Raw genomic sequence first — 25706 nt, forward strand, 5'->3', positions numbered from 1 at the left:
ACAGCCCACCATAAAAGGCAAGGAAAACAGATCTCTAGGTGTCTGTCAGTCTGGAACAGTCTAGAAGGGAAAGGGCAATGTTCTAGTGTAGTTTACATGTCACACTTTCATTAGTGCGATCCTTTTGTGATATTTGGCGAAACAATCGACTTCACGAGCTGAAAAGCTTGGGACTGAATATATATTTGTGTTTCTGTTCTTTAGCTGTCGTGGGGTAAACATTTTCCCTCCACGCGATAGATTGATATATTTTTCCATACAGTCGACAGTAGAATAATTCGTTTCCAAAATGACTTGGTCCATAAGCAGTTGTTTCATTACTCTGGTCGTTCTGTTCCTCTGGCGGGTGGAAGACATCGCAGAAGCTTGCAGTTGCTCCCCTGCGCATCCTCAACAGGCTTTTTGCAATGCAGACGTCGGTAAGCAATTTTGGCAACATTTGTTTCTCTTCACATGTTGATAGATATGCTACTACACTGTATCAAGATAGGCTACTACACATTTTTGCGCATCATACAGAATTGTCTGTGGTCGCTGTAACTTTGTATAATTTTCATGCCATGATCATTAGGCCTATATTTACGTATTCTCACACAATTATTTGCATAATTAAGTAGGCAACAGTAAAACGGGCTACAGCCAGGGTTCTCAAACCCTGTTCCTGGATAGCTGCCCTCCTGTAGGTTTTCTACACCAAGTGTTCTATGTTGCTATAGGCCTACAGTATGCCTTCAGATTCATTGTTATTTGTCCAAAAGCTAAATGATATACACCAAAAATGTAAAATTCACATTTTCCTACATTGAGCCCAAGGCACTCAGTTGTAGTGTAGACTTCTTGGTGTAGACTATTATGAAAATCAAATAATAGTGGTAGGTTATATCAATTATCTTTGACAGTTCATTTGTTTCACTATTTAAGATGGATGGCCTGCTTTATTTGCAACATACTGAGAATACAAGAGGGACTGGTGATGGGTGGACCTCTCTCTCACACCACACACACGTACACACACAGCACGTTGCTTCAAAACAAATGTTCAAATCAACATGAAATTATCCAATACTTCACATACTTTACATTTTACAGAGAGAACCCATCAACCCCCCCCCCCTCTCTCTCCTTTTTCTTCTTCCTGTCCCACTGATGCTCTAGAGTAGTCTTATATCAGCAGCTACTGTACCCTCTATAGAGTAGTCTTATATCAGCAGCTACTGTACCCTCTATAGAGTAGTCTTATATCAGCAGCTACTGTACCAGACACTGTGCCTTCTATAGAGTAGTCTTATATCAGCAGCTACTGTACCCTCTATAGAGGAGTCTTATATCAGCAGCTACTGTACCCTCTATAGAGTAGTCTTATATCAGCAGCTACTGTACCCTCTATAGAGTAGTCTTATATCAGCAGCTACTGTACCAGACACTGTGCCCTCTATAGAGTAGTCTTATATCAGCAGCTACTGTACCCTCTATAGAGGAGTCTTATATCAGCAGCTACTGTACCCTCTATAGAGTAGTCTTATATCAGCAGCTACTGTACCCTCTATAGAGTAGTCTTATAGCAGCAGCTACTGTACCAGACACTGTGCCCTCTACAGAGTAGTCTTATAGCAGCAGCTACTGTACCAGACACTGTGCCCTCTATAGAGTAGTCTTATATCAGCAGCTACTGTACCCTCTATAGAGTAGTCTTATATCAGCAGCTACTGTACCCTCTATAGAGTAGTCTTATAGCAGCAGCTACTGTACCCTCTATAGAGTAGTCTTATAGCAGCAGCTACTGTACCAGACACTGGGCCCTCTACAGAGTAGTCTTATAGCAGCAGCTACTGTACCAGACACTGTGCCCTCTATAGAGTAGTCTTATAGCAGCAGCTACTATACCAGACACTGTGCCCTCTACAGAGTAGTCTTATATCAGCAGCTACTGTACCAGACACTGTGTCCTCTATAGAGTAGTCTTATAGCAGCAGCTACTGTACCAGACACTGTGCCCTCTATAGAGTAGTCTTATATCAGCAGCTACTGTACCAGACACTGTGCCCTCTATAGAGTAGTCTTATATCAGCAGCTACTGTACCCTCTATAGAGTAGTCTTATATCAGCAGCTACTGTACCCTCTATAGAGTAGTCTTATAGCAGCAGCTACTGTACCAGACACTGTGCCCTCTACAGAGTAGTCTTATAGCAGCAGCTACTGTACCAGACACTGTGCCCTCTATAGAGTAGTCTTATATCAGCAGCTACTGTACCCTCTATAGAGTAGTCTTATATCAGCAGCTACTGTACCCTCTATAGAGTAGTCTTATAGCAGCAGCTACTGTACCCTCTATAGAGTAGTCTTATAGCAGCAGCTACTGTACCAGACACTGTGCCCTCTACAGAGTAGTCTTATAGCAGCAGCTACTGTACCAGACACTGTGCCCTCTATAGAGTAGTCTTATAGCAGCAGCTACTATACCAGACACTGTGCCCTCTACAGAGTAGTCTTATATCAGCAGCTACTGTACCAGACACTGTGTCCTCTATAGAGTAGTCTTATAGCAGCAGCTACTGTACCAGACACTGTGCCCTCTATAGAGTAGTCTTATATCAGCAGCTACTGTACCAGACACTGTGCCCTCTATAGAGTAGTCTTATATCAGCAGCTACTGTACCAGACACTGTGCCCTCTATAGAGTAGTCTTATAGCAGCAGCTACTGTACCAGACACTGTGCCCTCTATAGAGTAGTCTTATATCAGCAGCTACTGTACCAGACACTGTGCCCTCTATAGAGTAGTCTTATAGCAGCAGCTACTGTACCAGACACTGTGCCCTCTATAGAGTAGTCTTATAGTAACAGCTACTGTACCAGACACTCAGACCCATGTTCTTCTCCAGATCATTTAAATCACCTTGGGGTCACATGAAGGGAGATATTCTCAAACACAACCAGCTAAGAATATTCCAGCGTCTGTCCTTGTGAAATAAACACAGGATAGTTGTTAATTCTGTGGAATGTGACTGACCTATGCCTGGCTCATAGTGGATTTAACAAGGTCAAAATATGATTGAAATGTATCCATTTAAAGTCATCTGTTCTTTCAAAGGAGCTGTCATTGCTGTTGTGATGTTAACATCCATACAGGCAGATACGAATAAACAAAGCTTGTGTACTGCATTGTGGGTAAATACTGTTTGTTGTGAGCTCTACTATGGATGGTTCTCTGGCCAGATCCTTGCATTGGTCATCAAAGTGTACCATGAACAGGCAAGATGTTAGGAGTCGAGTAGCACAATCCACTGTGTTGTGACTGAGAACTGTTATTCTGGGACCTTCTACTCTATCAAATCAAATCACCTTTTATTGGTAGCATACACATGTTTTGCAGATGTTATTGCGGGTGTAGCGAAATGCTTGTGTTTCCAGCTCCAACCGTGCAGTAATATCTAACAATTCACAACAATACACACATATCTAAAGGTAAAAGAGTGGAATTAAGAACTCTAGAACCCTGGACGGGTTCTACCCTGGTCCAGCCTAAACCACCAGAACAACAACTACAGATGATAGATGCCTTCCACTGCAGCCACTATTACTACTGTATAGTTACTACTGCTAGCCTGTGTGGCAAATGGAATCTGGGAAACATGGGCTTTGGTGTGAGGTCCAGGCAGGGTCGCTCACGTTCATGAGAAAAGGATTCCAAAAGGTTTCTTCGGTTGTCCACATAGGGGAACTCTTTTTGGTTCCAGGTTGAACCCTTTTGGGTTCCATGTAAAACTCTCTGTGGGAAGGGTTCTATTTGGAACCCAAAAAGGTTCTACCTGGAACCAAAAGGGGTTCTTCAAAGGGTTCTCCTATGGGGACAGCCGAAGAACCCTTTTAGGTTCTAGATAGCACTTTTCTTTTTCTAAGAATGTACTACAGCACCACGTCCGGCCTGAAGGCTAATGACTGTATATGTTCTTTAAAGAACCAGGGAATCCCACTACTTCTACTGTATTTTAATCAATTCCACTCACACATTGCTCATCCTAATATTCCTTTTACCTTTAGATATGTGTATATTGTTGTGAATTGTTAGTTACTACTATACTGTTGGAGCTGGGAACACAAGCATTTCAGTACACCCGCAATAACATCTGCTAAACATGTGTCTGTGACCAATAAAATAGTATTTGATCAAATTGTATTTGATTTAGTCATATTAGGCCAAACCTTTGGTTTCCCCTGACGAGGATCTGTTTCTGGGCCTCTTTCTCTTCTGATTTGATCAGGTACAGACCACTGCTTGTTTGGGTTACTTGTCTTTACATAACTAACTTATGCTAACGAGAATCTCTAAACAGTGACCGGCTTGTCTTGATGTTTATATACTGTTTTTTTAGGGACTTTCTTCATGGTTGTGAGCTGGCTCAGCCTGTGGTGTATATATACAGCAGTTTACTTATTCTACTTATTCCACCGTTTCTCTGCTATAGGTTGCAATGGCACCAGAGCTCGTAGAGTTTCACGTTTTAATAGCATGTGCACAAGGACAGTGAAATGCCTTTCTTGCGAGCTCTAAACCCAACAATGCAGTATTCAGTATCAAGGTAGTACTAAAAATAACAGGGTAGAACAGAAACACACTGAAATAAGATGAACATGAGAAAGTGCAGGGATACTGGAGGGATAGAGGTAGATATGTATAGGGGTCAGGTGACTAGGCATCAGGATGTATGATAAACAGAGTAGTAGCAGCATAAAGAGAGAGAGAGAGAGAGAGAGAGAGAGAGAGAGAGAGAGAGAGAGAGAGAGAGAGAGAGAGAGAGAGAGAGAGAGAGAGAGAGAGAGAGAGAGAGAGAGAGAGAGAGAGAGAGAGAGAGAGAGAGAGAGAGAGAGAGAGAGAGAGAGAGAGAGAGAGAGAGAGAGAGAGAGAGAGAGAGAGAGAGAGAGAGAGAGAGAGACAGAAGGCGTAGTGGTCAGTATGAATATATATGTGTGTGTTGGAGTGTCGGTGTGAGTGAGTTTGTAGAGTGCCATACCAAGCAGTGATGCAGCCAGTCAAGATGCTCTCGCTGGTGCCGCTGGATACTTTTTGGAGGATTTGAGGGCCCATACCAAACTTTTTCAACCTCCTGAGGGGGAAGAGGCCCTGTCACTCCTTCTTCATGACTGTGCGCGTGTGTGGACCATTTTAAGTTCTTAGTGATTTGGACATCGAGGAACTTGAAGTTCTTGACCCGCTCCACTGCAGCCCTGTTGATGTGGATGGGGGCGTGCTCGGCCCCCTGTTTCCAGTAGTCCACAATCAGCTCCTTGGTCTTACCGACATTGAGGAAAAGGCTGTTGTCCTGGCACCACACCGCCAAGGTCACTAACCTTCTCCTTGTAGGCTGTCTCATCGTCGCTGGTGGTCAGGCCTACCACTGTCGGCTTGTCATCAAACTTGATGATGGTGTTGGAGTCGGGCACGGCCACGCAGTCGTGGGTGAACAGAGAGTACAAGAGAGGACTAAGCACACACCCCTGTGGGGTCCCTGTGTTGAGGGTCAGGGTAACGGAGGTAATGTTGCCTACCCTCATTACCTGGGTTCGAACCATCAGGAAGTCCAGGATCCAGTTGCAGAGGGAGGTGTTCAGTCCCAGGGTCCTAAGCTTGGTGACGGGAATGGTGGTAGTCAATGAACAGCATTCTCACATACAGTACCAATCAAAAAGTTTGGACACATCTACTCATTCAAGGCTTTTTCTTTGTTTGTACTATTTTCTATTATTATGTCAAGAGTGTGCAAAGCTGTCATCTCGACCTCGGAGAGCGAGATCCCCCAGTCCTCTGGGGCCTCACGCATGGTGTGGTTATTGTCGAAGCGTGTGTTAAATGCGTTGAGTTAGTCTGGTAGAGAGGCATAGTTGGGCAGATCACTCCTGGATCTTCCTTTGTAATCTGTAATGGACTGTAGCCCCTGGGCTCCCGAGTCTAGCGGTCTAAGGCACTGCATCTCAGTGCAAGAGGCATCATTACAGTCTCTGGTTCAAATCCAGGCTGTATCACATCCAGTCGTGATTGGGACATTTGGCCCAGCGTTGTCTGGGTTTAGCCAGGGTAGGCCGTCGTTGTAAATAAGAATTGGTTCTTAAATGACTTGCCTAGTTAAATGAAGGTTAAATAAAAAACATTTAAAAACATGCGAGGGGCGTAGAACCTGTGTAATATGATTCCACTTTATTCCTATGTTGTCCTTTTGCTCGTTTGATGTAGAAACACAATCCTGTTTATGAGATTAGTGCAGCAGAATAAGGTTTAGGTTTAAGGTCAAAAGTACAATGGTCTTTTCATTGCACTTTCATTTCATTGACTCTAAAAGGCTGTGATTCACGGTTGGAGTCAATCCTATTTCCATTCAGTCAAATCAGAAAGTAAACTGAAATTCCAATTTGAGGAGGATTAGTGCTTTTAGTTTACTTTCTGAATTGACTGGATTGAAAATGAATTGACCCCAACTATGCTGTGAAATGCACAAACCATGGTCAGAATGGGTTATTTTACTGTCAACGGTTTCTAGTATGTGAACACTGGACACTGTTTGCTTTGCTATTGCACAACGATGCCTTGAAGTTGGCAACGTGGTGACATTGCAATGGCCTTGTCATCCCGTCTGATGGAAATGAGGAAATCGAGGGCCAATGAAGAGCACGACCAAGCATCTGAACCTGTTGAGAAAGTCTCTGGCACACACTGCCTTTTAAAATCCAGCTGTGTAAACCCATAACCTCTGGAAGGACTTTTAATCTCTGGAAATTCCTTGGTCGATGTTCACCAGTGAAAACCAGACAATATTCTTTGTAATTTAAGATGTAAGATGCCATTAACGGGCTAAGCTATGATGAAGGGGTATTTTTTTACACAAACCATTCTGATGAAGTAAATCCTTGGCCTGCTTCAGAGTTGACCTCATTTGGCCTGGTGTACTAGTTTGGTGCTGGTCCCTGTCTTCAGGATACATCGCATTTTTTAACGCAAGAGGTTCAATTTGGGACCTCCTGCCCTCTCAGTAGAGGTGACTGGCATGAATGACACTCTGTCAACCTAGTTTCCATGTGGTCCATTGTAGGTTGGTGTGGTGGGGTGGACGGCGCCTTCGGTCACTTTCTTTAAAGGAGCTTCAGTATTTGTCTTCTACTGGAGAGAGGACAGTAGGGGGAGTAGGAAAGATGGGAAGCGAGTGTGTCGCACAGGGCTGGCAATTGCCAGGGACGTCGTGATACAATATTATCACCATACTTAGGTGCCGATACCATATGTTTTGCGATTTTCACAATTCTGTATGTATTGCAATTCGATACTGTGATTTTATTGTGTTTTGATGCTCCAAAAATATTGCTCACCATTTGTCCTCTGCAGAGGGACAAAAATACCCCTTCAACATAGCTTAGCCCGCTAATGGCATCGGGAAAATTACAAAGAATATTGTGAGAAAACGAGGTTTGATCAGTCATGGAAATAAAAGTGCTGAAAACACTGGTGTTTTGGTGCAAGTACAGCCAACTAGCGCAAAAATAATATTGCGATATAGTCAAAACGATACGATATATCATAAAAAAATAGTATCCCGGTATGTAACTGTATCGACCCGGCCCATCACTAATGTCACAGGCAGCAGGTGACATTAGAACCCATGCTGACACTGGTAGGTGTATGTTCTGTAGCTAGACCACCAAGGCCACTTAGTACCTTTTGTTGTCTTTAGGCAGAGGTGGACAGTCAATTCCAGGGGTATTTCATTGTCTGTCTGACATGTACTGAAGCGTATGACCTTGATATCCTGTTCGCTCCTTGTGGACTACTGCGATAACAACACCATGTACTGAAGCGTATGACCTTGATATCCTGTTCGCTCCTTGTGGACAACTGCGATAACAACACCATGTACTGAAGCGTATGACCTTGATATCCTGTTCGCTCCTTGTGGACTACTGCGATAACAACACCATGTACTGAAGCGTATGACCTTGATATCCTGTTCGCTCCTTGTGGACAACTGCGATAACAACACCATGTACTGAAGCGTATGACCTTGATATCCTGTTCGCTCCTTGTGGACAACTGCGATAACAACACCATGTACTGAAGCGTATGACCTTGATATCCTGTTCGCTCCTTGTGGACAACTGCGATAACAACACCATGTACTGAAGCGTATGACCTTGATATCCTGTTCACTCCTTGTGGACTACTGCGATAACAACACCATGTACTGAATATACTGGAAGTCTTCTTCTAATTGGCATCTCCAGACAGTTTATTCAATCATGAGAAGGGATTGAGCAGAAACAAATCCATTTCCATCCACATTAATTGAAATCCTCCCGTCGGGACTGACTGGTTACGGAGCCCTTCGATGCCGCTCGACGATCAGATGTTATGTCAGTCATGCATTTGACCAAGCAGTCCACTGCCTCGTATTGCTTCTAGTTGGAGGGGTGTGTACCTATGGAGACATTTTGGGAAAAGGAATGCAAACCTTTTGGGATCTGAAAAAAGTAGGCTGCCTGGTTTCTGCTCTGAAGACAGGCCCTGCTGCAAGCTGTGTCAACAGACGATACCATTAAAACCACATCCTTTTCTGTCCAAAGCAAAAATCTGCGCCAGCTTTGACATCACAACAGCTCCTTATGTACTCAGGGTTTGGCTGGATTGTTTGTTTATCACGTGGATAGGTTGGCTAACGGTTGTTCATTCTACTAAGTGAGATGATATTTCCATGCTTTTGAAGTCTTGAGCGGATAGCTAATGCAGACGAGTGCTTGAATTGGGCCAGTGTTCATCAGGCTTACCAGCACTTTACCAGAATTGAACTGCCTGAGTATCGACACCTCTAGGTTAGTCGCTGTAAAACATGAATACCGGCATTGTGAAATTAAAGCGGACCGGCACCTTTTCATTCTACTTCAAGCACTGATACAGTCTGTCCTGTGTAGTATGGTAAGACAGGACGGATGAGGACTGATACAGTCTGTCCTGTGTAGTATGGTAAGACAGGACAGATGAGGACTGATACAGTCTGTCCTGTGTAGTATGGTAAGACAGGACGGATGAGGACTGATACAGTCTGTCCTGTGTAGTATGGTAAGACAGGACAGATGAGGACTGATGCAGTCTGTCCTGTGTAGTATGGTAAGACAGGACGGATGAGGACTGATGCAGTCTGTCCTGTGCAGTATGGTAAGACTGTATCAGTCCTCAACTGTCCTGTCTGTCCTGTGTAGTATGGTAAGACAGGACGGATGAGGACTGATACAGTCTGTCCTGTGTAGTATGGTAAGACAGGACGGTTTAGGACTGATACAGTCTGTCCTGTGTAGTATGGTAAGACAGGACGGATGAGGACTGATACAGTCTGTCCTGTGTAGTATGGTAAGACAGGACGGTTGAGGACTGATGCGGTCTGTCCTGTGTAGTATGGTAAGACAGGACGGATGAGGACTGATACAGTCTGTCCTGTGTAGTATGGTAAGACAGGACAGATGAGGACTGATACAGTCTGTCCTGTGTAGTATGGTAAGACAGGACGGATGAGGACTGATACAGTCTGTCCTGTGTAGTATGGTAAGACAGGACAGATGAGGACTGATGCAGTCTGTCCTGTGTAGTATGGTAAGACAGGACGGATGAGGACTGATGCAGTCTGTCCTGTGCAGTATGGTAAGACTGTATCAGTCCTCAACTGTCCTGTCTGTCCTGTGTAGTATGGTAAGACAGGACGGATGAGGACTGATACAGTCTGTCCTGTGTAGTATGGTAAGACAGGACGGTTTAGGACTGATACAGTCTGTCCTGTGTAGTATGGTAAGACAGGACGGTTGAGGACTGATGCGGTCTGTCCTGTGTAGTATGGTAAGACAGAACGGAAGAGGACTGATGCAGTCTGTCCTGTGTAGTATGGTAAGACAGGACGGATGAGAACTGATGCAGTCTGTCCTGTGCAGCATGGTAAGACAGGACTGTTGAGGTCTGATGCAGTCTGTCCTGTGTAGTATGGTAAGACAGGACGGATGAGGACTGATACAGTCTGTCCTGTGTAGTATGGTAAGACAGGACGGTTTAGGACTGATACAGTCTGCCCTGTGTAGTATGGTAAGACAGGACGGATGAGGACTGATGCAGTCTGTCCTGTGTAGTATGGTAAGACAGGACGGATGAGGACTGATGCAGTCTGTCCTGTGTAGTATGTTAAGACAGGATGGATGAGAACTGATACAGTCTGTCCTGTGTAGTATGGTAAGACAGGACGGATGAGGACTGACACAGTCTGTCCTGTGCAGTATGGTAAGACAGGACGGATGAGGACTGATACAGTCTGTCCTGTGCAGTATGGTAAGACAGGATGGATGAGGACTGATACAGTCTGTCCTGTGCAATATGGTAAGACAGGACGGTTGAGGTCTGACGCAGTCTGTCCTGTGCAGTATGATAAGGCAGGACGGTTGAGGGTCTTTGGCAGCACTACAACATGAGCAGCTATACGTGACGTTTCAGAGAAATGTACCATTAACCAGATTTATGGGTTTATATTTCAGTTAGTGAAGAGGTGTGATGACATGCAACACACAATTCCCTGAGGACAGTTCCTTATGAGTTTATGGACAACCATTAGATTTCATTCCTAGTAGATTCTCCAAAATGATTGAGGGACACAATGGGGAACACTTGACGTGAGAGCTAATTGTTTGGTTTGAGTGGATTGATGAATTTGGCATTGCTGCGGAGGGAGCAAGCTCAGTTGGTAAAGCATGGCGATTGCAACATCAGGATAGTGGGTTTGATTATCAGATCAACCCATACGTAATACATGTATGGGTACATGACTGAGTCGCTTTGGATAAAAGCATCTGCTAAATGGTATACTGCATATGGAATAAGGATTAGATTGGATAAAAGTGTCTGCTAAATGGTAAATTGTATATGGAATGAGGATTAGATTGGATAAAAGTGTCTGCTAAATGGTATACTGTATATGGAATGAGGATTCGATTGGATAAAAGAGTCTGCTAAATGGTATACTGTATATGGAATGAGGATTTAGCATCTGCTAAATGGTAATTTACTGTCTTTCTTTTGATTTGACCTAATCATTTTAGCTCCTAGTGGAGCAAAGAGCCTCAACAGTGTATCTCCAGCAAACCCAGTTCAGATCAGTTTCCTTAACTTCATTCCAGGTGAATCCTAGTTCCTACCCTCTTCATCCCTTCTTCGTTGGTTCTTCTCAATGTCTTCCTCGATGTCCAACCCTGTGGATCCCACTGAAGTGCCTGTCTTGTTAGTCTTTAGAGGGCAGGAATAGAGAGCAGGAATAGAGAGCAGGAATAGAGGGCAGGAATAGAGGGCAGGAATAGAGAGCAGGAATAGAGAGCAGGAATAGAGAGCAGGAATAGAGGGCAGGAATGGAATAGAGGGCAGGAATATAGAGCAGGAATAGAGAGCAGGAATAGAGAGCAGGAATAGAGGGCAGGAATAGAGAGCAGGAATAGAGAGCAGGAATAGAGAGCAGGAATAGAGAGCAGGAATAGAGGGCAGGAATAGAGAGCAGGAATAGAGAGCAGGAATAGAGAGCAGGAATAGAGAGCAGGAATAGAGGGCAGGAATAGAGAGCAGGAATAGAGGGCAGGAATAGAGAGCAGGAGTTGTCGGCCGCTGGCTGAACCAGAACCCTTCTCTTCCTCTACAATTAAATGACAAGCATGGACATTTTACCATCTGCATATTGTTCTAAAATGTTTGCTGATGACCAAGCAAGTATCCCAACTAGTCTGTTTGTTGCTTGTGAAAGAAAGTACACTCTGTTCCACAACCACTCCTGATCTTGTTGCAGCCTGCCAGATAATTATTCTTGTCTTTTCACAGCCTTTGGTTATCCTGTTTCTAGTAAACATTGGCATTTCCTATAATGATTTTATCTATGGTTAACTGTTTTCAGGTAACATTGGCATTTCCTATAATGATTTTATCTGTGGTCAACTGTTTTCAGGCAACATTGTCATTTCCTACAATGATTTTATCTTGAGACCGAGCGCAAATCAACTGGTGTGCAACTCTGGTTAGAAATGAACACACACCACACACTCCATGTTAGTCATAATCATCATTCAGTGGACTCTCCCAGGTTGCACCTCTGCACGGTGGAGTTGCATAGTAGTCTGGGAAAGTTACTAGGATGAGTAGTTTAGCCTTCCCATAGATTACAAATGAACTTGAAATGGAAAGAGTTTTGGAAATGCTGTTTTACAATGTAACACTGAATGGGTAACTGGAATCTTAAAACAAATGTCAGATTTTTCCAGAGCCATAATTGAGTGCTCCCTTTGTGTTCCTTTTTTTGAATGAATGTCTCACAATTTTAATCAATGAGTTCTAACTTTTTAATGACTTGTAAAATGTTTAATTGACTGTCAACAATTAATATTATTATTATTATGATCCTTTATAAACCCGTAACAGTATTGTAAAGTGTTACCCTTTAACTCAGTTTAGGGGGGACAGTCAGAGTGAACAAGGAGTTGGTTTATGATGAGCCACTTCCTGGTAAATCTACCCTCCTTGAACATCTGTCAACAGGCTTTATCAAGGCCTTGTTTAAGTCCTATTTTTTGAGTGCCCTTTTCAGTGTCCATCCATACTGTGCTGCCTGTACCCCCCCCCCCCCCCTTCCAGCATGGTGGTACCTCATTTCGGCTCTCCTTGGGGGCCAGGCAGAGCGTGGTGTTTGTTGACTACACAGTGTACACTGTTGTTAAGGCACAGGGCCAATGAGAGCAGACTGTAACATGCATCACATCTCCCATCCAATTACACTGATGTAGTGTGTCAACCAAACACAGCCTCAAATGGCCCCAAGGGACACATACAACCACTGTGAGACGTCCAATAGCAGCCCCACTGTTCCAGCAGCTCTATAGTGTAATGAATCTGATGGATGGCTGCTGGTAACCATCCGGTCATTCAGACAGGACGTGTGTTTTTATCCCCACTATTAGACATACATGTGGCAGCTAGAGGTTAAACCATTTGGATTTAAACCTGAGGAAGATTACATGTATTAGTTTGTTTCTGGACTTTCTCAGTCAATTCTTCATAGGTTTGGTGATTGGAAAATCGGATGGTGTTAGGAGTTGAAATGTGTAAATGGTAGGACTCATGATCTGCGCAGGATCAATGGAGAGGGACATTACACGTCACGATCCAATCATGTTAGTGTATTTTCAAAAGGAAATACCAAATTGACAAAATGACAAAATGATATTACATGAGGAGAGTACTGTATTAGCCATGTACACAGAACCCAACTCTCATTTCCAAGAGCAGACTAGTTTCACAGTACATTTCAGACCGACAGCATTGTCCACCAATCCAAGTGACGCAGCACAACTGTGTCACTCCACAGTCCAGTCAGTCGATATATCCTTGCTTGGTGCCTTTGGAACATTCCACCTGACTTACTTTACCATCGGAGGGAAGCAGAAGTGTCCGGTGTCGGATTCCTGCTCAGCCAGTGAGGATTGTTTCTGCACACTCCGGTCAAGGGGATGACCACCAATCCCCCTGGAGGAGCAGGAGGGTTTCCCTACACTGGTTGTCCATGGGGCTGTAACACTAGCAGCTGTGTGTTTCAGAATGGCAGAGTGTGGAACACAGAGGGAAAGAGGGAGTGTGTGTGCGTGAGTCGATCATTCTGCAAGGATCACCCAGTGCAGTACTGTGGGGTCCCCTGGGCATGTTTGGTGTTGTGTGTGTGTGTGTGTGTGTGTGTGTGTGTGTGTGTGTGTGTGTGTGTGTGTGTGTGTGTGTGTGTGTGTGTGTGTGTGTGTGTGTGTGTGTGTGTGTGTGTGTGTGTGTGTGTGTGTGTGTGTGTGTGTGTGTGGCCTCAGAGAAAAGGTGCTCTGTGCTTCCGTCTGAGACTGTTTGTAGACTATAGTGAGACTGTGTGTAGACTATAGTGAGACTGTTTGTAGACTATAGTGAGACTGTTTGTAGACTATAGTGAGACTGTTTGTAGACTATAGTGAGACTGTTTGTAGACTATAGTGAGACTGTGTGTAGACTATAGTGAGACTGTGTGTAGACTATAGTGAGACTGTTTGTAGACTATAGTGAGACTGTGTGCAGACTATAGTGAGACTGTTTGTAGACTATAGTGAGACTGTTTGTAGACTATAGTGAGACTGTGTGCAGACTATAGTGAGACTGTTTGTAGACTATAGTGAGACTGTGTGTAGACTATAGTGAGACTGTTTGTAGACTATAGTGAGACTGTGTGTAGACTATAGTGAGACTGTGTGTAGACTATAGTGAGACTGTGTGTAGACTATAGTGAGACTGTGTGTAGACTATAGTGAGACTGTTTGTAGACTATAGTGAGACTGTGTGTAGACTATAGTGAGACTGTGTGTAGACTATAGTGAGACTGTGTGTAGACTATAGTGAGACTGTGTGTAGACTATAGTGAGACTGTGGGCAGACAGTTGTGAGACTGTTTGTAGACTATAGTGAGACTGTGTGTAGACTATAGTGAGACTGTTTGTAGACTATAGTGAGACTGTTTGTAGACTATAGTGAGACTGTTTGTAGATTATAGTGAGACTGTGTGTAGACTATAGTGAGACTGTTTGTAGACTATAGTGAGACTGTTTGTAGACTATAGTGAGACTGTTTGTAGACTATAGTGAGACTGTGTGTAGACTATAGTGAGACTGTGTGTAGACTATAGTGAGACTGTTTGTAGACTATAGTGAGACTGTGTGTAGACTATAGTGAGACTGTTTGTAGACTATAGTGAGACTGTGTGTAGACTATAGTGAGACTGTGTGTAGACTATAGTGAGACTGTGTGTAGACTATAGTGAGACTGTGTGTAGACTATAGTGAGACTGTTTGTAGACTATAGTGAGACTGTGTGTAGACTATAGTGAGACTGTGGGCAGACAGTTGTGAGACTGTTTGTAGACTATAGTGAGACTGTGTGTAGACTATAGTGAGACTGTTTGTAGACTATAGTGAGACTGTTTGTAGACTATAGTGAGACTGTTTGTAGACTATAGTGAGACTGTGTGTAGACTATAGTGAGACTGTTTGTAGACTATAGTGAGACTGTTTGTAGACTATAGTGAGACTGTTTGTAGACTATAGTGAGACTGTTTGTAGACTATAGTGAGACTGTTTGTAGACTATAGTGAGACTGTGTGTAGACTATAGTGAGACTGTTTGTAGACTATAGTGAGACTGTGTGTAGACTATAGTGAGACTGTTTGTAGACTATAGTGAGACTGTGTGTAGACTATAGTGAGACTGTGTGTAGACTATAGTGAGACTGTTTGTAGACTATAGTGAGACTGTGTGTAGACTATAGTGAGACTGTTTGTAGACTATAGTGAGACTGTGTGTAGACTATAGTGAGACTGTGTGTAGACTATAGTGAGACTGTGTGTAGACTATAGTGAGACTGTGTGTAGACTATAGTGAGACTGTTTGTAGACTATAGTGAGACTGTGTGTAGACTATAGTGAGACTGTGGGCAGACAGTTGTGAGACTGTTTGTAGACTATAGTGAGACTGTGTGTAGACTATAGTGAGACTGTTTGTAGACTATAGTGAGACTGTTTGTAGACTATAGTGAGACTGTTTGTAGACTATAGTGAGACTGTGTGCAGACAGTTGTGAGACTGTTTGTAGACTATAGTGAGACTGTTTGCAGACAGTTGTGAGACTGTTTGTAGACTATAGTGAGACTGTTTGCAGACAGTTGTGAGACTGTGTGTAGACTATAGTGAGACTGTTTGTAGACTATAGTGAGACTGTGTGTAGACTATAGTGAGACTGTTTGTAGACTATAGTGAGACTGTTTGCAGACAGTTGTGAGACTGTTTGTAGACTATAGTGAGACTGTTTGCAGACAGTTGTGAGACTGTTTGTAGACTATAGTGAGACTGTGTGCAGACAGTTGTGAGACTGTTTGTAGACTATAGTGAGACTGTGTGTAGACTATAGTGAGACTGTGTGTAGACTATAGTGAGACTGTGTGCAGATCAGTTGTGAGACTGTTTGTAGACTATAGTGAGACTGTGTGCAGATCAGTTGTGTAAAGTACTTCAGTAAAAATACTTTAAAGTAATACTTATGTAGTTTTCTTTGTTGTCTGTACTTTACTTTACTATTTATATTTTTGACTACTTTTACTTTTATTTCACTACATTCCTAAAGAAAATAATGTACTTTTTACTCAAGTAGTGTTTTACTGGGTGACTTTCACTTTTACTTGAGTCATTTTCTTTTAAGGTATCTTTACTTTTACTCAAGTATGACAATTTGGTACTTGTTCCACTACTGTGTGTAGACTATAGTGAGACTGTGTGTAGACTATAGTGAGACTGTGTGTAGACTATAGCGAGACTGTGTGTAGACCTTACCCACTGGGCCCAGACGTCAATTCAATCTCTATTCCAAGTTGGTTCAATGTCATTTAATTGAAAGGACGAGGAAACCATGTTGATTCAAACAGTGTGTTCCCAGTGGTTAGAGTCTGAATGACTGCGAGGGCTGCCCTCTCAGAGCTGTTCTGATGCACACAGCAAACCATGCAGCCTGGGTAGAGTTTAGTGCTTTTTCCTGACTATGAACTTGATCTTAGTTGACTTCTCCCTCTCTGTCGATCCTGTTGGCTTCTCTCTTGCGCGCTCTCTCTCTCTTCCCCTGTCTCTCTCTTCCCCTGTCTCTCTCTTCCCCATGTCTCTCTCTTCCCCATGTCTCTCTCTTCCCCATGTCTCTCTCTTTCCCTGTCTTTCTCTTCCCCTGTCTCTCTCTTCCCCTGTCTCTCTCTCCCCATGTCTCTCTCTCCCCCTGTCTATCTCTCCCCCTGTCTCTCTCCTCTCTCTCTGAATGTCACTGCTAGCATATGGTATTGGTATTGCTGGCCTGTCTCTTTCTAAACACATTAAATGGTGATGAGGATGAATCCACAACTGCAGAATGATTGCTATTCCTGCCACTCCTTAACTCTGTTTCCCTGCCTGGAGATATTCTACATTCCTCCATCACTCTCAACATCCTATCTCCTAGTATTCTCTCTCTCTCTCTCGTTGTCTTTTGTCCCTCCCTCTCCGTTCTCCCTGTCAACAGTTTGACTCTGTAAAACCTTAAAAGGAAATGTTATTCTCAGGCTGTATTGTAATCCAATTAAGGCACATGCTTCATACTTCTTAGACAAAGTATAAATTCCCTAAAAGACTGTTCTTAGCCGTACCTGCGGTCGCCACCTTGGGGAATTGGACAACTGAACTCAAAGTAAACATCTGTTTGACATTAGTCTCCAGTCTGATTCACAGCTGAATGCAGCTAGGGCTGGACTGCACTGAGGTGAACCTCATCTTTCATTCATAGCAGCGTTTTCCACACTGCCCTTTGTTTGTTGCTAGGCAGTGGTACAGTTGTGGTTTTAAAAACCAATAGAAGAGATGTTCATATTAAAGGGATATTACACTCTAAAGTCTAAGTTTGTCAGATCTATTTATTTTTTATCTCAAAAGGGATCTTGTGTTGAGGAAAGTCCACCTCCCAGGCTATATATTGTGTTGAGGAAAGTCCACCTCCCAGGCTATATAATGTGTAGATCCATAAATACCCACCCCAGTCTATGTATTGTGTAGATCCATAAATACACATCCCAGGCTATGTATTGTGTAGATCCATAAATACACACCCCAGGCTATGTATTGTGTAGATACAGCTACATGCCACAATCCCTAATGAATGGAAAATATATAATTTCCGTATTTGTGGTGCTTATCTTTTCAATTTTTTTTTGGTTGAGGCATAGTTGACTCTGCCGAACCGATTGCAGGGGATGTGGAGCCATCTTAAGGTCTGTAAACCTCTGGCAAACTCTGACAACGGAGTGTAGTGTCCCCTTTAAGTAGCTGGTACAGCTATTAGAAAAAACCCAGTCTACTGTAATTTCATTGGATCAGGATGTCTGCAAAACAAAAACAAACTGTAATTCCAGTGATAAAGCAACAAGTACATCTATGTGGTGTACTGGTCCTAATGATGACAGACAGTTGTGGAATAGAGGGAACTTAACATCGTTACAGAGGAAGTTCATCTGTTTGGCAAGGACCATGTTTTTCCACTCCAACCTTTCTGCCTATTTCTTCCTTCCTTGTCCAACAACAAATCCTGTAAAAATCTCCTGAATCAGACTGAAATGAGGAGAAAGAAGAAAAGAGAGGCTGGTTTGTGTCGCTGTCAGCACCTTCTACCCAGACTGATGGGCGGAGGGCTCGGGAAGAGGGGCCTGGGCCCGACAGTGTGTGACAACGTCCAGTGTGTGACTGATTTCCTGTGCGCATGCTTGCATTCTGGTTACATTTTCCAAAAGATTGCTGACTAGCTTCCTCAGAGCAGGCCAGGCACATTCCTCTCTCAGATTACAGCTGATGAAACGCTCATGTGCCTCAGTCTTCCTACCAGTACCTGGTTGGCACCTGAACCATCTGCAGACCAGACAGGGCAACATTGTTAAACCAGGTGTGTTGAATTAAAGGCAGGGCAACATAGTTAAACCAGGTGTGTTGAATTAAAGGCAGTGCAACATAGTTAAACCAGGTGTGTTGAATTAAAGGCAGGGCAACATAGTTAAACCAGGCGTGTTGAATTAAAGGCAGTGCAGCATAGTTAAACCAGGTGTGTTGAATTAAAGGCAGGGCAGCATAGTTAAACCAGGTGTGTTGAATTAAAGGCAGGGCAACATAGTTAAACCAGGCGTGTTGAATTAAAGGCAGGGCAGCATAGTTAAACCAGGTGTGTTGAATTAAAGTCAGGGCAGCATAGTTAAACCAGGTGTGTTGAATTAAAGGCAGGGCAGCATAGTTAAACCAGGCGTGTTGAATTAAAGACAGGGCAGCATAGTTAAACCAGGTGTGTTGAATTAAAGACAGGGCAGCAAAGTTAAACCAGGCGTGTTGAATTAAAGTCAGGGCAGCATAGTTAAACCAGGCGTGTTGAATTAAAGACAGGGCAGCATAGTTAAACCAGGTGTGTTGAATTAAAGACAGGGCAGCATAGTTAAACCAGGTGTGTTGAATTAAAGTCAGGGCAGCATAGTTAAACCAGGTGTGTTGAATTAAAGACAGGGCAGCAAAGTTAAACCAGGCGTGTTGAATTAAAGTCAGGGCAACATAGTTAAACCAGGCGTGTTGAATTAAAGGCAGGGCAGCATAGTTAAACCAGGTGTGTTGAATTAAAGACAGGGCAGCAAAGTTAAACCAGGCGTGTTGAATTAAAGTCAGGGCAACATAGTTAAACCAGGTGTGTTGAATTAAAGGCAGGGCAGCATAGTTAAACCAGGTGTGTTGAATTAAAGACAGGGCAGCATAGTTAAACCAGGTGTGTTGAATTAAAGACAGGGCAGCAAAGTTAAACCAGGCGTGTTGAATTAAAGTCAGGGCAGCATAGTTAAACCAGGCGTGTTGAATTAAAGGCAGGGCAACATAGTTAAACCAGGCGTGTTGAATTAAAGACAGGGCAGCATAGTTAAACCAGGCGTGTTGAATTAAAGTCAGGGCAACATAGTTAAACCAGGCGTGTTGAATTAAAGGCAGGGCAGCATAGTTAAACCAGGTGTGTTGAATTAAAGGCAGGGCAGCATAGTTAAACCAGGCGTGTTGAATTAAAGGCAGTGCAACATAGTTAAACCAGGCGTGTTGAATTAAAGGCAGGGCAACATAGTTAAACCAGGCGTGTTGAATTAAAGTCAGGGCAACATAGTTAAACCAGGCGTGTTGAATTAAAGACAGGGCAGCATAGTTAAACCAGGCGTGTTGAATTAAAGTCAGGGCAACATAGTTAAACCAGGCGTGTTGAATTAAAGGCAGGGCAGCATAGTTAAACCAGGTGTGTTGAATTAAAGACAGGGCAGCAAAGTTAAACCAGGCGTGTTGAATTAAAGGCAGGGCAGCATAGTTAAACCAGGTGTGTTGAATTAAAGGCAGGGCAGCATAGTTAAACCAGGTGTGTTGAATTAAAGTCAGGGCAACATTGTTAAACCAGGCGTGTTGAATTAAAGGCAGGGCAACATAGTTAAACCAGGTGTGTTGAATTAAAGGCAGGGCAGCATAGTTAAACCAGGTGTGTTGAATTAAAGTCAGGGCAACATTGTTAAACCAGGCGTGTTGAATTAAAGGCAGGGCAACATAGTTAAACCAGGTGTGTTGAATTAAAGGCAGGGCAGCATAGTTAAACCAGGTGTGTTGAATTAAAGGCAGGGCAGCATAGTTAAACCAGGTGTGTTGAATTAAAGGCAGTGCAGCATAGTTAAACCAAGTGTGTTGAATTAAAGGAGAAGCAAACAAGCAGAGCGAGGAATCTAGGACCAGGAGGGAAAACGGACTTTCATCTGTTTTGGAGCAAACCTAGCCAATATGTTACACCCAAACAGTCTAAACTTATGCACAGTCTGAACGGATGGTAAAAACATGGGTCTATAAAGCATTTTACTGTTGTTCTCTTCCATCCCATAACACCCTTAAACCATCAGTGTCTGACTGACCAGTAAAACGGAAATAGATTATTTCAGTAGAGTTAAAACATGTCTCCCTCTCTTCCGCTCTTCTAGTGATCAGGGCCAAGGTGGTTGGAAAGAAAGTGGTTGAGGCTGGTAATGACGTCTATGGCAACACCATCAAGAGGATCAAGTACGACATCAAACAGATCAAGGTATGATCAGACTTTTTATTAAGTGCTTTCTGCAGTCAGCGAAGTTCAGACCTGCATATGGACATGTTTGATAGATCCTTCTCTTCCTCTCCTTGTGATTGGATAGATGTTCAAAGGTCCTGACCGGGATATCGACGCCATCTTCACTGCACCCTCCTCAGCCGTTTGTGGCGTTACTCTGGAAACCAACGGCAACAAGGAGTATCTCTTCACAGGTGCGGTTCTCACTATGTTACCAAGATCTATTGCCAGCACTGGTTCAACTACCAAGAAATGCTTACAGCATTATGACCATCCTACTGACTGCATCCCACTGACCATCCTACTGACCATCCCACTGACCATCCTACTGATCATCCCACTGACCATCCCACTGACTGCATCCCACTGACCATCCTACTGACCATCCCACTGACTGCATCCCACTGACCATCCTACTGACCATCCTACTGACCATCCCACTGACCATCCTACTGATCATCCCACTGACTGCATCCCACTGACTGCATCCCACTGACCATCCCACTGACTGCATCCCACTGACCATCCTACTGACCATCCCACTGACCATCCCACTGACTGCATCCCACTGACCATCCTACTGACCATCCTACTGACCATCCCACTGACCATCCTACTGACCATCCTACTGATCATCCCACTGTCCATCCCACTGACTGCATCCCACTGACCATCCTACTGACCATTCTACTGACCATCCTACTGACCATCCCACTGACCATCCCACTGACTGCATCCCACTGACCATCCTACTGACCATCCCACTGACTGCATGCTGTATGAGAAAACAAGTGCTTTAAAACAATACATTTTGGTACAACTTCAGGTTTTCATTTATAATAACTTTTTTTTAAATAAATGTTTGTTTTTAAATTAATGATGTATACCCATTGATTCTTGAAGAATATAGCTTGTATATTAGTAATGTCTTTAGTTCAACTGTTGTACCCCATCAGAACCCAAAATACAAGCTTGTTTTCATTTTAATCACATGCATGGTCAGTGTTTGCATCCATAGCTCTGTATATGAATTTGAGGGTACGTTTCTTCAGCCCCATTCCTCAGCTTTTTACCAAAACCGTGGCGGGATGTCTGCTTTGTTATTGTTGGAACTGCAGATTTCTAAATGAATCATGACAAATGTTATACATGCTTATGAATGAACCATTTTATCATTCTTATAAATGTTTATAAATATTGAAATATGAATTGATTTGAAGTATTTATGTACACTAGTTATAAATAGTTTATGAATGCTTATTCAAGTTATTATAAAGTGTTACCCACTCGAAGAGTTCCAGTGTTCCTGTCTGTATCAGTATGTTTTCTCTATGGGACATAGACTCACTATCTCCTCTGTCTGCAGGCAAGCTGGAGACTGATGGAACCATGCATGTAACACTGTGTGACTTTATTGAGTCTTGGGAGGCCATGAGTGCCACACAAAAGAAGAGTTTGACTCAACGCTATGAGAGTGGCTGCAAGTGCAAGGTGTGTGTGGGTGTGTTTGATGGGAATTATAGGAATATTACAGTACACCAGTTTTGTTCAATATTTACACAGCACATTTTCTTAAAAAGATTACTCTGGTCACATTGGCAAACGCTAGAGAATTGGGGTAATGATCAGTCGGTGATCTTGGTCTTTCTCTCCTTCTGCTCCGATCCACAGATCATCCGCTGCACTTCCATCCCCTGTACGATCAGCGCCCCAGAGGAGTGTCTGTGGACGGACTGGGTGATGGAAAAGAGCCACAGCGGTCCCCAGGCCCAACACTTTGCCTGTATCAATAGGAGCGATGGGTCCTGTGCCTGGTACAGGGGGATAGCACCACCCAAGAAGGAGTTCCTGGATATTGAAGACCCCTAAACTCTTCAGGCCATCCACCTACTGTTCAGAGTGACTAAAGATGTCTGCAATTAATACATGGAAAAAACTAAAGTACACAAAGCTACAAATCCAAATAATTATGATTAAATGAATCAGTGAAGTAGTTAATATCAATGAATTACAAGACCCATATTGACTTGTCCAGTTGTGATGTCACATAGAGAGGTCAGGTGACAGGTTGCAGGAAATAGTCCGTATGCAAGAGTGCAACAATCTGGAGAAAACAGCACTTTCTGACCCCCTCACCTCTCTAAAAGCGCTTACTGGTCACTTCTTGTACAAGTGCAATAAAAAGAAACTACAAATCAAATATAGAGCTTCAAGTATTAATTGATCTTGTGCCGTTCATTTGTCGCTCGTTTTTAAACTGGAACCAAAGGTGTTATTGAAACCCAAAAAGGGTGATATCAAAGTGTTGTTGGCCGATGTGGTCGTGTTTCTAAATAGAACATTATTCCTAAAAAATACCATCCTAAAGCCTGGGGCATGTTCAGCTGGGCACAATATTGTAGAACGTTCAGATCGTATGTTTAAATACATGAAGAACAAACATGTTTCTCTGACATAAAGGAAGGAATCATGTAAGCTCTATTCATGGCATTTCTATCTGCAACATTCAACCTTTGCCTACAACATTCAACACTAGCCTCGTGAACGTAGCCCTGAAGTAGTTTAGGTCGAAACCAGGGCTTCAGTTTTGTAATGTCATTGGCCAAATTAAACATGACTCAGATGCAGTGGAGGCTAGTGGGAGGAGCTATAGGAGGATGGGCTCATTATAATAGCTGAAATGGAATAAATTGAATGAGTCAAACATCTGGTTTGATACCGTTCCATTTATTCCATTCCAGCCATTACAATGAGCCCATCCTCCTATAGCTCCTCCCACCAGCCTCCGCTGCTCAGATTCTTTCTTCCTTGCTTCATAAGTCTGATAATATTATTCTTGGTGTATATTCTTCGGTGGGATAAATATTCTGTTCATTTTAATGTACTAGACAGGAGTGGTCTAAAAAAAAATAGGTGCAGTGTCGTATAACTAGAAGTGCTTCATCATTCCTATTATAATATTAACTGGCTTATCTAAGGTCTTACTATGGACAAAACCCTTTGTTGATTTCTCTGCAACGGAGACTGTAAACCTGGCTGCTATGTTTATATACCTACACTGCACATGCCACACAGTACAGTCTGAAAACAAGGTCATTGAATCTTCCATTTTTATGTTATGTACGTATTTTATATTTGTTTTGTTCTGGTATAATTATAAGATTTTGCTTTGGTTGTTTTGTCTCTTGGTGTAATGCCTCTGTGTAAGAACATATTTCAGTAGAGAAATTGGGAGATTCGTTATACCTTTTTGCAAATTACATGTGTTCTTTGTAAAAAAAACACAAACTTTTTTGTGTGTGAATATTCTCGAATTGTGATTGGGGTAAAGGGAATATGTTTGGCACAGTTTTCTGTTCACTTTACAGTACACGTAGTTACTTCACAAAACAGATCAGACCCATATTGTAGCATGCCATAATCTCCACTGAAGATTTGTATTAGCGCCCCAAGCTATTGCCAAGGTTTTAGCTTAGCGGGCTAACATAGTCTTGTGGTGCATTGGACACCTGGGTTTGAACCCAGCCTGTCAGAGTAGCTTGTTGGTTACCGGTGCTCTGCTTCACCATGACCTGTCCTCTACAAGAGGTTCATCTACAATTACAGTTGTATTACTTCAGTAAAAACTGAACACAATGTTGTACTGCTATAATAACTTATCAATCATTTGCCGACAGGACAGGGATACTGTATCATATAACTCCAAACTTGTATATCCACGTAAAAAATATGAAATTCTCCTGTAATGTACATGGTATCAATTCTGTATTAGTAAGTGTCTCTTTATGTAATACTAGCAGAAAAGTAGAATGAAATTGGACGACTCGTGCTAGGTCCACATGAGACTGTGGAGAAGCAACTGAAGTTTTTGCATGCATATGACTCCTTGTGTCATTGGGACTGTATGGTATCTTCAGACATTGGACAGACGATACAAATAAAAGTTTAGATATACATCTGATGTGTTTATTTACTTGTTCGGCAATTGTGCAGCAGAATTTATATGACACAATATTTCACGCATTATTATCAATAATTATTATTATGCCCATATTGGAGTTGTTCGTCATGCTGAATTTTTACGGTGGTATAATGGCTCCTCCTGCTGACAGATCTATGTGCCTTCTCGTGTTGACTGTATTTGATTACAGAGTGCCCTCCTCTGGAATACACTGGAAATTTACAATTATTACTACATTCCACATGAAGAAAGTGGTCAAAATCACAGGATGGAATAAACTTTAGTGTAGGGGTCATTGAAAATGGTAGAGGTCCATTAATGTTTATGTGACAGTTCAAGGCTATGTTAGATACAAAAGTTCACATTTTTAATTGAGGGCATCTCTTATTTGAGATTGCATGTGCACAATAAGTGATTAATATTCTTATATAAAAAACATTTAATTGGTGGGGTATGATACATTTATTGAGAAATTAAAAACAAGAAATACATAATAACATGCCATAATTCATGTTGTTACATGACAGCCAAGCACTGTGTTTTCAATTATATCAATCAATGAAATCCTCTGGATTTCCAGCACGTTACCACAGATAGAACAATGAGCCATATGTTTCACCGGATGTATGAATCTGAGGCATCCGTTTGGCGTTTCCACTCACCACCAAATATGATGATGAGAGGAAGCCCAGTGGCCGGCAGTGGGACAAGATGGAGCAAGATGGATTTTGGGCGGCTCTGAGCACTTGTTGGCTGCTTTTCCTTCACTTTGCAGTCCAACTCATCCCAAACCATCTCAATTGGGTTGAAGTCAGGTGATTGTGGAGGCCAGGTCATCTGATGAAGCACTCCATCACTCCCCTCCTTGGTCAAATAGCGCTTACACAGCCTGGAGGTATGTTGGGTCATTGTTCTGTTGAAAAACAAATGATAGTCCCACTAAGGGCAAACCAGATGGGATGGCGTATCGCTGCAGAATGCTGTGGTATCCATG

The 25706-nt window shown here is 42.8% G+C and overlaps 1 protein-coding gene across 1 annotated transcript; it reads left to right on the forward strand.

The window, feature by feature from the left end:
• Window positions 1–24705, forward strand: LOC139365170 (metalloproteinase inhibitor 2-like). Its single transcript, XM_071102611.1, has 5 exons — window positions 1–419; window positions 20630–20730; window positions 20837–20945; window positions 22118–22242; window positions 22423–24705. Exons 1-5 carry the CDS (start codon window positions 290–292, stop codon window positions 22618–22620), a joined length of 663 nt encoding a protein of 220 aa, XP_070958712.1. The 5' UTR covers window positions 1–289; the 3' UTR covers window positions 22621–24705.
• Window positions 24706–25706: the final 1001 nt, after the last annotated feature.

The sequence above is a fragment of the Oncorhynchus clarkii genome, chromosome 13 (assembly GCF_045791955.1).
Source record: "Oncorhynchus clarkii lewisi isolate Uvic-CL-2024 chromosome 13, UVic_Ocla_1.0, whole genome shotgun sequence".
NCBI classification, from domain to species: domain Eukaryota; kingdom Metazoa; phylum Chordata; class Actinopteri; order Salmoniformes; family Salmonidae; genus Oncorhynchus; species Oncorhynchus clarkii.

What these genes read in the sequence shown, in the direction of transcription:
- LOC139365170 (XM_071102611.1), top strand. Translation starts at nt 290, where the DNA reads ATGACTTGGTCCATAAGCAGTTGTTTCATTACTCTGGTCGTTCTGTTC. An exon ending in ACGACATCAAACAGATCAAG is followed by an intron (nt 20,731 to 20,836) that starts GTATGATCAGAC and finishes GTGATTGGATAG; the next exon opens with ATGTTCAAAGGTCCTGACCG. An exon ending in AGAGTGGCTGCAAGTGCAAG is followed by an intron (nt 22,243 to 22,422) that starts GTGTGTGTGGGT and finishes TCCGATCCACAG; the next exon opens with ATCATCCGCTGCACTTCCAT.